Source organism: Nyctereutes procyonoides, unplaced genomic scaffold (genome assembly GCF_905146905.1).
Source record: "Nyctereutes procyonoides isolate TBG_1078 unplaced genomic scaffold, NYPRO_anot_genome, whole genome shotgun sequence".
NCBI lineage: Eukaryota > Metazoa > Chordata > Mammalia > Carnivora > Canidae > Nyctereutes > Nyctereutes procyonoides.
The window spans coordinates 28,764,851-28,783,204 of record NW_026575048.1 but is presented as its reverse complement, the minus strand read 5'-3'; the positions used below and the strand labels follow the sequence as shown (position 1 = coordinate 28,783,204).

Below are 18,354 nucleotides of genomic sequence, written 5' to 3'. Positions count from 1 at the left end.
ACACACTACTTCCTAATCCTCCTAATGTTTGTGTTGTCATTTTAGAACTTTTTTTTCTGGGGACATTTGTTTATTTTGATGCTACATGTAACAGTAAATAATGTGAGATATAAGTGTTTTATTTCTCTTCTCTTCAAGGAGGTACTTGACATAAGATTTATAAAGACCTCAGCCCAAAGGACACGTAGCAAAATCAATTATGTTACATTACGCTAAGAAAATGTCTCTCAAATGGGCCCCCCCATTTGGTGGTATGACTCCTATCACAAAGAAGTTCTTTTAAGAGATGGCAAAACTGTTGATGTTAATATGACTGGAAAGCAGATGACACGAAATCATAGAGCATCAAGTTAGTATATGCTTTAATTAAATATCCCTCTAAATTGATGAGTGACACAACTAAAAGATACTATAAAGATCTCACATCAACCAAGAGAACAGTAAAACATAGCAAAGAACTCCCACTGCAGAGATCTGAATGGCCAAATATGGGTACTCCTAAAAAACAAAAACAAAACAAAAAACAAAACAAAACAAAACAAACAAACAAAAAAAACCACCATTTCACTTAGGCTGGTCCAGAATAGCTTCATTTCAGAAGTTTAGGTACCTTCACCCTACATTGATTCTAACCTTCTTCCCCAGTATTCTCCTTCCCATATATAGAAAATTAAAACATGGTTGGTAAGCTACCACCACTCCGTTTTTGTTTACCAGAATTCTGGGTTATTTATTGGAATGTTTTAAATAATTCTGTTGGGAGTCATCATGGTTACTAAAGGACATACCATCTAATCCTGACCCGTGGCAGCTCTTGCCTACCCAGAGGAAGAAAAGCTTTCTGACTTGTTGCTCTAGAAATGTCAACAAAAGGAAGACAGTTTTCAATTTTATCTCTCATATTTCCCTTGCTACTCAACAGGGTCAGCTTCACCAGTGTGTGGGAAGCAGATAGACAATACAGCTTAATAGCAAAGTTGGGTGTGGTTGTTATGGTGATATGGGAAATGAAAGTGGAAGAAGTTGGAATAATATTTATTTGAAGACTCTTGCCTTATCTTCCACAAGCTATTCACAAAGTGAATATTACACCGATTCTTACAAAGCACTGCTGGAACGTATAGCCAGGGGTTACATTCTAGGACTAACTTCTACCATCAAAGAGCAAAATTTTCAAGAAACTGTTAATCAGAGAATGTTAACACTATTTACTATTTGCAGCACTGTCACATGTAGTAACTTATGGGTAAATGTAGATTTTATATATATATATATATATATATATATATATATATATATATAAAAGTATTTATATATATATAAAAAGATAAAAATTATGTGGTTTAACTCTTTCCATGTATAAATGCTATGTATACATAAGAGTTTATATATATATATCTAGCTATAGAATCATACATACACATGGAGCATGTGTGTATATAATGCACTTTTGGTACAGAAAATACATAAATACACGACAGGATTTTTTTTTAACAGAAAGAAACACATTTCCTAACACACATGGGCACTCACCATTAGAGAGCCACATGATACACACTCCAGATTAAAGATGTTTGCTTAGTTATTGAAATATCCAAATGACCCCCAAGGAAGACATGATAATAAGCCCTGAATTTTGGCAGACACAAAGCCAGGCCAGGAGGCAGGAAAAAGCACATAGGTAACATTTTTGGGAGTCCCATGTTGCAGTGAGGTGTGACACTATGACCTAATTTGCTTTGAAAAACTCCTGACAGAACAGAAACAAATTGGTTCTCAGAAAACATTCAGAAGGTTCTGCTGTGATTAGCAATGAGAAGGCCAAAAGGCAGTGAAAATACAGAAATGCAGTCATATTGCATCTTCCTCTTACTACCACAGAGATAAATAGGACTTTAAATGTTCCAGGCAAGGTATTCAGAGAGTATGAAAACCTCACTAATTGCCCAGATCTGGGTCAGACACAACTGAGACTGAGATTTTTGTTTCATGCCTTAGAGAATAAGCAAGCAAGGTCCCCTAAGGCCAGAGCAGGACCACCATGGGATATGGGACAGGTCACCAGTGCTCTTGCTCAACCTGGTTTCAAGGACACTTGCACAAACCAATTTAAATGTACTTCTGTCATGAACTCGAACTGCATCAAAACACTGAAACAAGTGTCCTTTCATGTTGCAAAAACACATCCCTGATATTTATAAAAGCTCTGTGAGGCAGATTGAATTTTTTTTTTTTTGGCACCAAAGCAACCAGAATAGTAAATAATAATTTCTTATATAAGTATCTAAACAAGGTCAGAATGTATTCTAGATACCTACCCCTCTTCTGCTAGGGAGATAGCCGGTATAGTCTTACCTATTTTTCTAATTTCCAGGACTTTTATTCTCAATGACAGAACATGGGAACAGATTTTGAAGAGGAAAAAAAATCATTTCATCTTCCAAACTGGGTAAAAGGGGAAAAAAAAAAACAACCTAAGAACATGATAAAATATGAGCTCATTTTACTGACATATAGCTTTTTTCTGGGTCTATAAAACTTGGATTTTATCTACAAATATATGGATATATTAAGATGAAGAAGCATCAATTTTTTAACAGTATTGAATTCTTGTATTGTTCTTTTGTTATTGGAACAGGAAAAGAAAGGCTACTGATAAGGAGAAAGCACTTTACTTGCTTTTCGGGAAATTAAAAAAAAAAAATTCCAGTGACAGAGAAAAGAATAATGAAGTGTAGGAAAACTAGGAAGTTGTCCGCCAGAAACCAAAACATATGCACCATTTAAAGGAACATTCCAGTCTCTTACAAATTCACACAAATATTAATTCATCATGTGTTAATTCCACCCCTCTTCCAGCTTTATGGGCACTACTTATAGCTGTTACTTCCTCCTGATGCAAAAAACATTCAGCAACAGAGACTTCAAATCAAAAGCAGGAAAGCACTCTATAAAAGCATGTATCCCCACCTTCAGAAGTACCAACAACTGATGTGAATCCATTACTCTTATCTTAGAGAGCATGCACCATTAAAAGAATGTTCTCGTAGATTTCAAAATTATTCAAATGCTCAGAAGAGCATGCTTAGTGGTTAGAATGAACTAGGAATGAGCCACATTTTATTTTTATTAGTATATTTCTTTAAAAAGCCCCACATATTGAATTTTAGTGCTCTTAAATATCTTTCTTGAGAAAGTTATATATTTCACAAAGAAGATATATAGGCACCAGTTCTAAGAGTAAACATAATGTCTATGGATCATAAAATAGCTTTTTTGTTTGTTTCTCAGTATCTTCTAGAAGGCCCCCCATGTATACCCCTATTCAGACTGGGAATGGTCACTGAGTTCTTACTATAGCCATCTTCTCAGGGTGAGATCCTTTCCATGTCACCCCCAAAGGCAGCCAGGCAGCCATGCAGCCTGGTAGCCCCAGGTCCATACTTCTCAGGTGTGTGGATGCGCTCAGGAAGGGGCAGGGCTGACTTCCTGGTGATCCCTACTCCATCCTGAAGACCCTCCCTACTTCTGGGCTGAATGCCTTTCACAGGAATTTCACAATTAGAAAGTATTAAATGCAAGTGCTGGCTGAGGTAAAATTCTAGAATGTAAATCAATCAACGAGAATAAATAATGTAATATTTTGCCTGGATTACAGGACTTGGGGGTAAAGAGAGAAAGAGGATGCCTGGCTTATGAAGTGGGGGGGAAAAACATGAAAGGGGCAGCCACCAAGGGAAAAAGACAAGTTGGCGACCTTCACTATTTTCACCTAAGGTTGGCTCCATTAACCTTCACTAAGAAGTTGAAGAAATTGTAGCTTTGACTCAAAGTTGGTCTTTAGGTGTGACTGCCTGCCTTGTGCGCCCTGTCTCCTTCCATCCACAGATTTCCCTGCTGTTTTAAAATTTAAAACCCTCTTTATTCAAAAAAGTTTTTTTTCCCCCTGAGGATCTCTTAATCAAGGTAGTAGTAATAGTAACTATGTAATATTGGCAAGGCTGGAAAAAGGTTAAAAACACAGTATCTACCAGAGAATTCTTACCTATATTGATAAACTTCTAAGAACATCTGAAATGATCACTTTCTGATGGGCTGCTGAAAACCACTGACTTTGCTTGAGCTGTCCGGGATTCCAAATTCTGGTTTTGGAATACTAATTACACTAAAAATAATGAGGATTTAATGGACTGAGATTGGGAATGACCATTCCTGAAGGCCCACACCCTCTGGATGGCTGATGGAGACAGATGACCGGGGGCAGGAGGACCCAGAAGATCCAACTCCAACTCTTCTCAGAAGAAGGGAGCCCTGCTGTGGGGAGTGGTCAGGCTCTCTTTGTAGCAGCTCAGAAGGCCAGGATTCCAGATCCTTTCAGCTCATGTCAGGAAAAACCCTTGTGGGGGCCAGGATTTTCAGAAGGACACAGCTGGGCAAAGCAGCAATTCAGCAGCTCTTCACGATAGAGCACATGCCAAGCCCTGAGAATAACTGAAAGGTCACCTCCAGCCAAGTCAGAAACCACAAATATGCAAGGGCCTGCTCAGGGTTACCCAGAAGCTGAATGTTCACCTGCTAAAGGCAAGCCTCAGACCGACATTTCTTAAGCGTCTTTGGTAGATGGAAATAGAAAAGTTCTAAGCTTGGCCCCAAAGAATACTGTTTATCTGTGCGTGTCAGGTTCTTTTTCATCCTTTTCACCATAAGTGTGTTTTAAAAAACACATACTGAATAGATGGTACTTAGTCTTGAAACAAACATACACTTGTAGCAAAAACTGTTCACTTATAACTTCTGGTACTCCCGTACTAACACCTGGGAGCAGGTATAGGAAGAGGACAGACAGACATCTAGGCTATTCACAATTTGGACAAAAGAGATGGCTTGAGAGCACAGAAAATGAGTTAAAGTAAAGGAACTGGGTATTTTGGTAGGGGGGTAATCAATAAGCAGTACAGAAAATTGTTGGCTATTTACATGTAGCTGCATAGAAAGCACCATTCTGAGGGTGAGACCAAATATCTGTGGGGTTTTTTTTTTACACCATTTAGTGTAACCCCAATGTGGCTGAATAAAATGCTCCTCTACATAGACATACACAAACACACACAATCCCCTCTTAAGCACTAGAATATAAAATATTTAATCATGATGGCGTTTGGTTTTTTTGTTTTGTTTTGTTTTGTTTTTTGTTTTTTTTTTTTTTGCTGGGCATAAGAAATCACAACAACCAGAAGGTCACTGTATGACTTCCAACAGTTAAAATGCAGGTATAATTATTCAAACAACTGCTCCTCTCCTACTGGTCTCATGCCAAGTTCCTTGAGTTTCCTGTTTTGATTTCCCAGATATTCGAAACTGGTTTCCGCCTTTTGGGAGCTTTTTTTCCCCCTGTACCAGTTATCAAGATATCAAAACAACAATTTATACCTATAACATAAAATTCTAAAATACTGATTTCATTGTCAACTTAAATAAAAAAGTCTAGTACTTATGAAAATGAATAATGGTTGCCTATGCTTTCCTTCCCTATGGCATTGCTGGAATTTAAAACAATAATACACATATTTAGATCTCAAAGTCACTTAGTACATGTACTCCAAAAAAGAAAAGATAGATCACATTACCAATCTCTGATTGTTTTTACAAAGAGAGGGGGACAGCGATACAGATTTAACGTTGCATAAAAACCTCACTGTCTTAATTAAGCACACATCTTTAATGACACTTGGATAGCTAAAGGAAAAATCAAAATCAAAATTGGCGGGACCTTAATGGTAATAAGGACCCTCATCTACCTGGAACTTAAGGTTAAATGGCTTTATCTAGTTAGACAAGGGAAGGGTTGGTGTCTCCATACTTGATAAGCACTGATAACTGATTTCCTTGAAAATAATTTTTAAAACTATTTATATGAGCTAAAGTAATCCATAATACTGGATACTGGTATAATACTGGTTTCAGATACAAAACATAATACTGGTTTCAGATACAACTGTCCTAAGGAAAACAACGTGCAATGTGTAATTTTAATGAAGCGCGTGACTAACTTAAAAATTATGAATTGGTGGAAGTCCTGAAGTAGAGAAGGCACAGCCCCTGCAACACAGCATGCTTGGCTTCAGAAGAAGTAAGGATCAGAGTTTGAGAGGTTATCTTTGTATTATTATTAGTTTGCTAGTTAAGTACATATATTCCATTATCAAGCATTGTATAATAGCAGATTTGAAAGGCCAAGTACTTCCCAAAGGTTTTTTCCTTAAAATGTTTTCTATCCTCACCCCATTTCTACCCTCCCTTCAACCAAATAATTATGGCATTGATAAACTGTAAGGACTTTATAAATTTTATCTATCATAATCTTACATTTTACAGCAGTTATATTTTGGGGAAACATATGATTTGACTTTCAGTACCTCTGATCCTATGAATTAATGATTACACTGGATCATTTTCACTACAGTCAATACTATAGTAGGAAATATCCGAGGATAATAACATTTAATACTACGCAGTTCAATATAATTTTTGTGAAAAAAATCCACAGACCTAAGGTTTGAGATATTTTTCTAGTGTTTAGCAAAGATCAAATAGGTAAACTTCTATAAGGAATCATCTCCACTAAAAACAATTTCCTCAGCATCCAAGTCTTGGGATTTGTTTGGTTCCTCATTAAGTGATCCAATGTGTGTACTATGAAATGCCTCAATTGGGTTTTATTTTTTTAATTGTGTTTTAATATGTAAATACTATTATATTTAAATATAATTAAAATTAAATATAAATATCTAAAAATATATTTATATATAAATTTAATATATAATATATTCAATGTATATGATATAAAATTATATTTAATTTTATATTTAATTATATTCTTTTAATATTTACTTGGAAAAAAGTTTTAAAAATTATATAATAAAACCATTACCATGTATTAACATTTGAAGGCAGGCTTTATAACCTATGCTCTGTCTTTAAAAACAATAAAAGTAGTAGAAATCAACATTAAGTCCAATGATCACTTCAGGATAAGATGCTCTCCCACAGGGAGGCAGATTTGCATAAACCCTCTTGGCTGCTCAGAGTATAGTGAAGAACTGTCAGCACAGCTTCTCTTGGGAGCTCATTGGAAATGCAGACTCCCCAAGTCCTAGTCCAGTCCCTGCAATCAAAATCTCGGCATGTCCATTAAGCTCTCTCAAGTCTAAGGAACCTAGGAAACTCCCTGTGTGCATGATGCCCAGGCCTCCCCATGGCCCCCAAGCCCCATGTGAGAACATGAGCCAGGGCAGAGCTGGGTGCCTCTGTCATCCCTGTACTTGTATTATGGGATGGCAGCAAATGTCCTGCTATGGCTGGAAGTGAGTGCCTTCATCTAGCACAGTTCCAGAGCCTAGAGGGTCAAGGAGTTCTGTTGTACTATTTCAAAAAGAGAACTGATGTTAAATAACGTGCCCATCTCCATTTGATCACATCTCCTTGAGTGTTTTTTGTGAGCACCATCCCTACTTCCAGCACAAAACTCGAGAAAAAAGTTTTGTGAATAAAAGCATTCAGTATCCTATTTCCTTCTAAATACTAATTAAATTTTTGTCTACTGGCAAGTATTACAGATGGCGTCACAAGGCAGACTATCTGATGAGGCCACACACAGCACATGTTGTACTGTGGGCTGCAGAATGAAGAAAAGATGAGCAAGAATAAAATGCAGCAATTACATTTGTGTGAAAAAAAATAAGAGAAATGTAAAACACTAAAAATGAATAAGCTCATATAATATTAACATTCCTTGGGTACAACTGAAAGAGGAAATTTAGAGCACAGAAAATACTGAATAAAAATTGAAGCTCTGAAGCAATTGTTAGATTTTTAAAAACTGAAAAAAAAATTCTGTCAAACAGAAGTCATCTGTGTCAAAATTAGTTTCATGTCAGAAGATACAGCCCATATCATGTAAAAATCAATCTTCCTTTTGTTTTCAGCAGAAGATAAAAAAATGCAGGAATCTAACCAGTTACATAAATTCTCTCATCTTCTTTCTAACCTTCAATTTCTGCCTAAGCACATATATTCCATGCAACATAAGTCTACAGAACAGATTAATGCTTCAAAATATCATTTAAGACATTTATAAAATATCTTTAAAAAAATAAAAAACAAGCTCCCATTGCATTTCTAAAATATGATTCTATTTATGATTCAGGTCATTTAGAAAATGGCCCCTCAGTTAAATGCAAAACAAAGTCAAACTGGTAGAATCTGAGATGTAGTGACACAGAGTGGGCTCCATACGTACTTTTTGAATTAATAAATAAATAAAGAAGATGAATGAAGAAAGAAAGCAGTAGCCTCAGAAGGTTCCAGACAATTTTGAGAGGATTCTTCTGGACCAAAAGAGTCAAAAACTCTAGTGCTGTTACTTTACTTTCCCATCAAACTGTTTACTCATCTATAGTGTCCTACCCTGGACGGCTCTAATCTCAGGTGTGGGTCTGACCATCTCCTGTACTCTCAAACACGTTTAAAGGCTTTTTTGAATAAGGGAGTACAAATCAGTCAATCCACCGATAATTAATAATTAAAATGATATATTCCATTTCATACCTCCCACTATTAGAGGCACCGACACTTGTGTTTGAGGCTAACTTCCAGCTGGCCACCAGTGATGGTCTGTAGGCTTTCTCTCCCTGTACCATTATCACAAGGGTCCTTTCATCTCACCCTCAGTGTGCTAACACGGCCAGCCACATCTGTCCTCCAGGATGCACATTACTGTCACAAACGCTCATACTCCTCACACCGTTTACATACTCATTAACAGTAGCATGCTCTCCCTGGGAGATGACTCACAGTCCTTATCTCCAGCCAGATCTCTGAGTTTCAGACTCCTAAATTCTATCTTCACCTTGATCTCCATAGACCCCTCAAACACAACTAAACAAACTCAATATCCACCTCATCCAACCTCCCATAAAGCTGCTCTCCTTGTGGTCCACATTCTAATAAAGAACACTGCCAAACAGCCTGATCTTCCTGACCCTGAGCATCTATTCTGGCCATCGCACCCCTCGAGCACCTACCTTGACAATACCTTCTCCTCTTCAAATTTAGCTGTCTTCAATTTTTCTCATGCTTCAAAGTCAATCAACTGCTAGACTGCATTAACTACTCTAATTTCCTCCTATTTGAACCCTTCTATCCATCCTCTCTTTTCTATCTCCAAGGCAGCTCTTACTCGTCCTCCTTTCCCTTCTGTTGAGCCACCCAATGCATTTCTGAGTTGGACTCAGTTCCCAATTCCTCCACAAAGCCTTCCTTGATTCAGCCATCGTATGAATGTTGAGTAATCTTATTTGTCTGTTCAATATAAGATGATGTAAAGTATCACACACTAATTCTTTTTATCTTTCCTCTAAAACACCTTGTAGAGAATAAATAAATACAGCCCCAAATTATAAACCATTTGACATTTCCTCTAAGTGCTTTTAGCTAAACTAAAGGGGAAATTTCTTAAACCCCAAGTGTCATCCTCCTTTTGCAAAATGTTCACTGTGTGTCTCCAAACAGGAGTAAGTTCCACATAATCTATATTATTCCAATAATCCACATGATGTGTGATGCAGCAATGCCTAAAAAGTGTATTAAGAACACACTTGATGGGTCCCGCACAGATACCTCTTCAGCTAGTCTCCTCTTGTGTGGACTGGGTTGATTTTATTTTTCTCTAGAATTTCCAACTAAGTTATACCTCCTTGTGGAAAGGGCTGACTTCCTCTCAGGCATATATATCTTTCTGGTCCTCAGTATACTTAACCATGGAGCTTGAATGCTACTTACTGAGTTAATTACATTAAAAATTACTTTAGTGACAAATAGCTCTACTTGGGTGTCAGATTTAATTTGTCCAAAACAAAACTCTTGAATCTTCTTAAATCTATCCCTGCTTCTAGTAAAAGGCACCACACTTTGCTTAAAACCTAAAAGCTAAGAGAACTCCTTGATTCCTCTTTCCCTCTTCCTCAACATGCAATCCATCAACAAATCTAGCTCCAAATTATATCTCAAATCCACCCATCCCTTCATCTCTAGCTCTGAAGTCTGAACCACCATACCTCTTCCCTGAGCTACTGAAAGAACCCCTACTTGAGACTCTGTTCTCATTCTTGCATTTCATGGTCTCCCTAATCTCTGCTCCACCAGATTCATTTTTTAAGCCACACAAATCATGTAATACCCTGTTCACAACTCTTTAATAGCTTTCCTATGTTCTCATCACAAAATCTGTTCACTTCACTATAACTTACAAGGCATTATGTGATTTAACCCCCATCTTTCTCTCCCTCCCCCATGACATTCTAGTCTCACAGACTTCTTTTTCTTGCTATTCTTCCAACACACCAAGATAGCTTAGAACTTTCACACTTGTGGCTCTCTCTCAACAGAATTCTCTGCCAGATCATCCTAAATTTGATGCTTACATTCAGATTTTAATGCAAATACTCTCCCTTCATGGAAAACTTCCCTGACCTCTGTATGTAAAAGCAATTTTCTCACTAATCCAATAATTCTCATATCATCCTAGCTACGGTTGTTCATTGCTATCACATTAGACAATATTTTCTGTTCATTTTTGTGTTTTCATGTCATCTCCCCTTCTGAATGTCAGTTCCATGACAGCTGTATTTCTATCCACTAGATCTGTGCCCAGTACATATTTGGCACTCAATAAATATTTGTTGGATGAATGAACATTTGAATGTTTTCCAGGATGTTTTTCATCTTCTCTGAACTTGGTTTTGTATTTCTGACTACTTTTTGATTTTATGACCACTCTGAACTGTAGTAATTTTTTAGAAAATAAAAGCTACTGACCACCACGTGGAGTCATATACACAGTTGAAGATTTACCTTATTTACCTTGTTGAAATCCTTAGTAGCTATTCTGACTATAATTACTTAGCTCAGAGTGGCTCTTCCAGAGAACCTGGCACTTATAGGGACTGGTACAGTTCTCGCTAGTTTTGTCCCCGCCTCTGATGGTAGGTCAATTTAACTTTTGTGAAGCTCAGCACAACATATAGCAAATCAAAGATGAACAAAGAATGGGGCATAAAATTATAAGCGTTGTTAAGATCATCGTGGGAAGACCTTACAGGTCATTCCCTTTATCAGACTTCCTCCTCTTTAGAGAAATACGGAGGATTCTGATAAGCCATTCTGCACAGAACCATGGCTGGCTGTTACCCAGTGTCCTACAGCCTCTACGTTTGTGATGAACTGGTTTCATGGTGATGTGCTCATGTATTTTAGGAAAGAAACCATTTGGTAAAATCCAGGACCAACTCCTTTCCATTTAAATGGATGTAAGTAATATGTGGGAACTTTTTTAATACCCAGAAATTGTCAGTATTCTTCATAAATCTAGAAGTATGAAATTGAAATGCCCTGCAATGACTTCCACACGGTTTTTTTTTTTTTCCACACGGTTTTTTAAATGTTGCTGTGGTTAAGTTTAGAACTCATGCTCAGAATTTACTCCTAAAGCATAGAAATGGAGACCCATGTTTTCTCGTTATGCTCTGGCAAGAATACTATTCCTGCACACCGCACACCTAAACAATATAAGCTGCCAAGAAGAATGGACCTACAAAGAAGGCTTTAGCTAGAATGAACTATTCATTTTCCCACAAAAGAACACCAAGAACCACGTCTCATCTACCAGGTTACTCATCGTTACTGGATTCTTATCATCACTAGGCTCTGAAAAATCATCCATGCCCTACACAACCCTTACTCCCAAATCCTTCTACTGTGCATTCTAGAACTCGTGGTCTGTCATCACCACAATCCCCTCAGCCATCATGCTCCCCTCACCTCCATGTTTTAACTGAAACCTGGGTACCCCTTGGTTCCTCTGTCTCTTGAAGTCCTCTCAAGAAGGATGGCTGCATTTTCCACACTCCACAAACCTGAGGGTAGGGCGGTGTCCACTCTGTTCTCACTGCCACTTTCAGATCACGCTGCCTTTTCCTTTTTAAAAAATAAAACCTCAGTCATGTGAAGCACACGCAATGAGACTCTGTGCCTGCTGCATGGAACTGTGTCGTCCCCATTCACTGCTTTTGTTCTTCCTGGCACAGGTTGCACACTATCAGCAACAATACTCTCCTGCATGACCCTCAATCTCTGGGCCCTTTCCTTCTATCAGAGCCATACCAGGAAAAATCCTAACCCTGGGCAAATCCACCTCTGCACCTACTACTGCATCTGCACTGGAGCAGGAGGAAGCACACAAGTGGTTGGCTGATTGCCCTTCAAATGTATAACCACCAGCCTCAAGTAAGCCGTCAGCACTAGTGGGCAACCCTAATCCACTTCCCTGGTTAATGCACTCATCCCCTCTCTGAGATGTCTAGTTTACATTCTTCTCCTCCTCCTCAGTATTTCACACCTTGTCTCCCACCTCCTCTGTGGCAGCTGATGACCTTGCCTTATTATGTCTGAGAAAAAGAAGCAAGTTTGCTCCTCTCTCTTCAAACACTTTGCTCCTGCAATCATGCCCCTTCTTACATTAACTGCTTTCTTGCTTTTTACTAGATCATTCTTGTCATCATTCAAACATGCCATGATCTCTCTCATATTTTTAAAGCCCCTCTTGACCCACTATCTCCCTAAAACAAACATCCCATTCTCCAGTTCCACTTCATCAGAAACATCTCAAAAGCATCCTCACCTCTGTGACTTGTACTATCATTCCTGTGCTATTTCAGATGGGGAACCCAGAATCATCTTTGTGCATTCTCATCCCTCCTCTATCTGTTAGGAGATACTGCAGATTCTTTCAGCAAAATGGTGTGCATCCATCTCTTCCTTGCTATTTCCCTGCTAGCCCCCAGTCCAGTCTCTAGTGGCACCACATCTAAATAACTGAAAGAGCTCTTCTGTGGGCCTCCAGACCACAGTATCTCCCCTGCTAACCCACTCGATTATCACCTCTCAACCCTCATCAGCCCATCGTGGACTTCACCAGGTTCTGATTCTCTCTGCTCACAAACCTGCAATGGTTTCTGATAGTTCCTCTATCACCAGGCTGGAGCTTCCTTTGAGATGCTGAAGACACTCCATCATCCAGTCCCAGGCTGCTCCCCATCTTTATTTCCTCTAATCTAGCAACATGAAACCTTGCTCTTTTAGATCAGTATCCCCCATGTCTTACGAAAGTCATGCAAAGCTCACTTCTATGTTTCATTCTTTTATCTACATTGTCCTCCTTCCTAGAATCCACCACCATGCAAATTCTAAATTGTTCAGACTCTACCTCCTCCCCGCCACCTTACCCTGCAATTCCAGGTCACAATACAAGCAAGCATTCCAAGTCTCATTGCTATTAACAACTCAATTGTATACAGTTCTAGATCATCACTATTCTTTCATATGCAATATACATTTGGATAAAAGTGGGGCTTTCTCCTTCAAACTTGTTTCTCAGAAAAGGAAACCCCCTAATGCTGACTTTTTTTAAAAAAAAGATTTTTTTTAATTTATTCATGACAGACACAGAGAGAGAGAGGCAGAGACATAGGTAGAGGGAGAAGCAGGCTCCATGCAGGGAGCCCGATGTGGGACTCGATTCTGGGTCTCCAGGATCACACCCTGGGCTGAAGGCGGCGCTAAACCGCTGGGCCACTGGAGCTGCCCCTAATGCTGACTTCTTATAAGATCTTGAATGTTGCAGGGTGCTTTATTTTGAGGAAACAAAGTACTCGTTGCAGAAGATACATTAACTTTAAATGAGATCAACTAGTTCTACTTTTTGATTATATAAGAGGCCATCTGACAGAATCTGTTAAAAAAAAAAAAGTAAAGAAATTTAATCAGCTATTGTAATTATTCCTGAGGGAACACTCTCAAAATTGGAAGTGATGGGTCTTGTAAACAGCCTATTTAGAATCACTTTAAAAACCAATGCCATTAATCTCCGCATTGTAAAGATCATAAATATACCCCTAATTAAAAATGCAACTGTCCCACTTTTATGTGGAAGGACACTGAGTTTTGAACAAAACTTCTCACGATAACGTAGATTCGAAATCTGCTGCGTGTTGGATAATTTAGATGGCAGTGAAGAGAGTGTGCCAGGGAACAGGGTGTTAAAGGACTTAGGAGGTAGTCTGAACAAAGACGGTGACAGTGACACATCCAAAATGTTTGCAAAAAAAAAAAAAAAAACACCCAAGTTTGTGGCAAAGATAATCTAAACTGCTGTATTATTTTATATCGTGTGATTTTAAATATCTATGTATATTTAAATAGATATTTGACCACTTCATCTATATCCCCGCAAGATCATATGTTAAAATTGGCAAAATACTTTTTGAGGAAGCAATCAGGTAGAGACAAGGGTGAGCAAAGAGCCACAGGATGGTAAAACTGAGTCAGGTAGCATGTTGTCCAATGTCACGATGTAGTTGAGAGAATACTTTTACATGGTCAGTCCTGGGCTTGTTACTGACCAATTGCATGGAGCTCAATTTTCTAATTTTCAAATTTAAGGGCCAGACTAAATGTTACCTAACATGCTCTGTACTTCTAAAATTTTATTTCTCTTGTTTCCTACTATAATTTCTTTTTATGATTTAGCAAAATTGGTAAATATGATAGAAAAGCTATTTTAGAAGCTACTATAAATTTCTTATTCTTTATTACCATTTAAATATGCGTTGGAAACTTAATAAAAAACTTGAGTCCTGCCATACTGCCCTTAGAAGATCTCACAAATCCTTGGTATTCCAAATCATGTTACTAATCTCTCCATCTTAGGATGATATCATTTTAGAGATAACAGGTATACTTAAGAATGTCTTGTTTGGCTCTTTTTTTTCCTCAAGAGGAACATGGAGCTAAGATAGGAGTACCATGCTGGTCTGGGGCCTTACTCTTTGTTAATCCTGGTTGCAAGCCATGGTACAAGCTCTGGGCATGCAACTCCTTATCACTGTAGCTAGGAATCATACTTCTAAGTCTCCAATATTTTGTCTAGATTTTATGCAGGAATGTACAAAAAATATAGGCCATATTAGTATAATTTTGTTATTTTAATGTAATTTCTGACTTCATTCCATAGGCAAAACACCCAATGACCTATCCACACCTATGTGGTTTTGCCATGCTTTAGCTTTGAACAGAATCCTTTAACCATCACTGTGCAATTCTCCCATCTCTGCTAAAGAGACACACTTTCTTGCCAGATGAGCTGCATTTCTAATTAGCACTCTCCTCATGGAGCACCATGCTATGGTAAATCAAGCGGAATGGACCTGGTGACAACAGATGCCGATCTCAAGCACACCACTTGTGAAATCACCCAGAATGCAGAGGTGACCTAGGCAAGCTGGCATAAACTACCCTGCTCATGAGACCACAGCATTACCAATTCCACAGCCCCCAGGAAACACAAATGCACATGCTCACACACATCATCACATCAGTACTTGGTCAACTTTATGCATTTTGTTTGGGATCATAAAAGCTACCAATCTCTGTAAGCGTGTCTTTGCCTCAATAGTATACAGCGCTAGGCCTTACAATTGTGAGAATCAGTACTTACCTTCAATCCTCTTCAAAGCTGAAAGGCACATATCCTTCCTTGGAAACTCAAAGGGATTGTTGCAGGTGCGAATGGTGTCACATTCGCATTTCCCATTGATTATATTGCAGCCAGACACAAGATTTTCATTGCAGGGTTCAAAACCAAGCAGCTGGTCATCATCCCAGTTCTCATCTGTAAAACAATTAACAACCACAGAATATTTGCTTGCACCTTCATTCAAAGGTCTGTTTAAAAGCAAAAATGTGCAAAGATGTCAAGTTTAACGTGATATTGATTGACACCCCAATTTACAAAAAAAGGTGGTTTTGGCTGCAATTTGACAAATGAATGAAATCCAACTCCCTAATAAGTGAGAAAAAGGAAATAGAGCCATACATGTAGACATTAAATAACCACATATACAAATGCATATGATCAAAAACCACCATTTCTCTTATGTGTTATTTTAAACAAAGATTCCTGGATTTGCCTACTTTCAATAAAACTATAGGAGACACTTCTGTCAATCTGATTCAAATATACCTACAGTTTTTTTTTAGTCCATCAGGTAAAGACTAGCTTTGGGTTTAAAACAGCTGCAACTTAATACATCAAGACAGCTAATAAACATAAAACCTCAGACACCATCAAAAGAACGGATACAATGGTGGAGATTCTCCAATGGATTTCAGTTCAGATGATAATGTCCACCACCACCCAAAACCAAAGCCAGAGATGACAACAAAACTGAGGGCTACAGCTTAGTAAGAAGCTGAGGAAGTCGTATGCTGAAGCTGAGACCAAATCACTATCCTGGTCATGGAATAATAGTAGTAGACTATTTTTTTTAATAGTAGTAGACTATTAACAAAGTAGAATTCAAAACTACTTTCATGAGATCCAGCTCAAATGTAACAAGCATGAAAAAACCATAGGCTGACTCAATGCTTAATGCTATTCCTCATAGTTGAAACACTTCTTACAGGAAATCAGACTTTTTATCATGTCTTAACTAGATACTACCTGTTAAATAGTAAACATGTTTCTGATAACCATATCTGGAGAGAATTCTTAAGAGTTCTTGAATTTAAGATATCTTAAGCCTGTTGCTCAAACGAAAGCAGTTATAAAGCCATCTTAATGTGTTTTCATAGAAGACAGTGTAAACAGATGGCTATAGTTTTTTTAGAGCTAAATTTTACTTCTAAATTTTACTAACTTACCACAAAAGACTGTTCTCCCTTGTTAAAATAAATAATTTTCTTGTCAAGGGGTCTTTAGAAAGATATCATAATACAAAGAGCTTCACAAATTCTCTGAAAACCTCTTCTGGTCTGATTTCAGAAGGTCAGATTCACTTAACTTGATCAAAGTCTCAGCTCTTAGTAAAATGGTTTTAGAAGTTTAAACAAAACACAATATGTTTTAAGATGTTTTCCTGTTTAGCCTGTATTTGTTTTTTAGAAATAACATTAAACACACAAAGGTACATTCCTACCTTCAAGACAACAATGAAATTACTAAATTATCCTGAAAGGAAAACCAGAAATGAACATAATATCAACATGGGAAAGTAGGTGATAATTTAGTCTCCAACTATAATATATAATACATGGCACACATAAATGATTTCCCATCTCTACATTTATTGGTTGAACATGCTATTAGTACCACTCTTCTAATCCTGTTCAGTGAAATTTGTCATGAAGGAATTTTTATGACTTTATACCCAAATTTGTAGCCAAAGTTAGTTCAAACCTAGGAACTTAAAAACTTGTTAGAAATCAAGTAATATTTGATCCACTGGAAAACTATTTCTCCTTTATTTCTCCTTTTCCCCATCATATTCTGAGAAGAAATCTTTATTACTATTATTTATATTGATCTATCACCAAATTGAGTGGATTCTCATGATTTTTTTTTCCCACGGCAAACCTCCTTTCGCTCCATTAGAACTTGAACTCCCTGAAGATCTCCTTCTCCTCTCCTGAAGGACTGCATCCTCTCTCCTGTCTCCCTGCCACCATCCTCTTGTCCCTCCACTACCCATTTCCCCCATGCCATCATCAGAATCCTTGTCCTCAAAACACAAACCCTGCTCAATGGTTCTCTCTTGCCAATAAGGAAGCCCAAACTTCTATGGTAGAAGAATAGGTTCTTCATGAGACGGCTTGTACTTCTACAGACTCCTCTTTCACCGATCCCTCACATATCCTAGTGCTCTAGCACACTAAGATTCTCACTAAAACCCTTAATAACTGCTTCCACACCTTTGCTCATAGAATCTCTTCTGCCTAGAACACCTCTCCTTCCCGTCTTCATATGATGACTCCTATTCATCCATCAAGACCCAGTTCAAATGCTCTTTTGGGAAGTCTTCTCCACTATGAGCTGCTCTATTTTTCATGCTCCCTCAGGCATGTGCACAATCTCTAGTCCCCTATGGTAATGGCTTTATGTAAGTCAAACTTCTCCACTAGGTAGAGTCCTTGTGTGCAGGAGCCAGGTCTCATCCAACTTTGAACCCCCTAAACCCCAGAACCTAGAATAGTGTTAACTATATGTAGAGTACTATTACATATAATAGTATTATGCTATCTATCTAGCCACATATATCATTACTGGTATGGTCAATGCTGCTGTCCAGGTGTTGTCTCGGAAGACCATTTTCTCTGACTGTGGAATCAGAATTAAAACGCAATTGCTGTTGATGCTCTCCCTGACTCTTTACTGATTCCTGCTTTGTTTCCAGTAGAAGCCTG

General features: G+C 38.0%; 1 protein-coding gene across 3 annotated transcripts in view; it reads right to left on the bottom strand.

Annotated features, from left to right (window-relative positions):
• CRIM1 (cysteine rich transmembrane BMP regulator 1) overlaps positions 1–18,354 on the bottom strand; it is a 186,321-nt gene that overhangs the window by 130,317 nt on the left and 37,650 nt on the right. For all 3 annotated transcript variants that reach the window (XM_055327086.1, XM_055327084.1, XM_055327085.1), the window contains exon 2: positions 15,611–15,784. In XM_055327086.1, the coding sequence (XP_055183061.1) occupies positions 15,611–15,784 (174 nt within the window). The remainder of the gene's footprint in view (positions 1–15,610; positions 15,785–18,354) is intronic.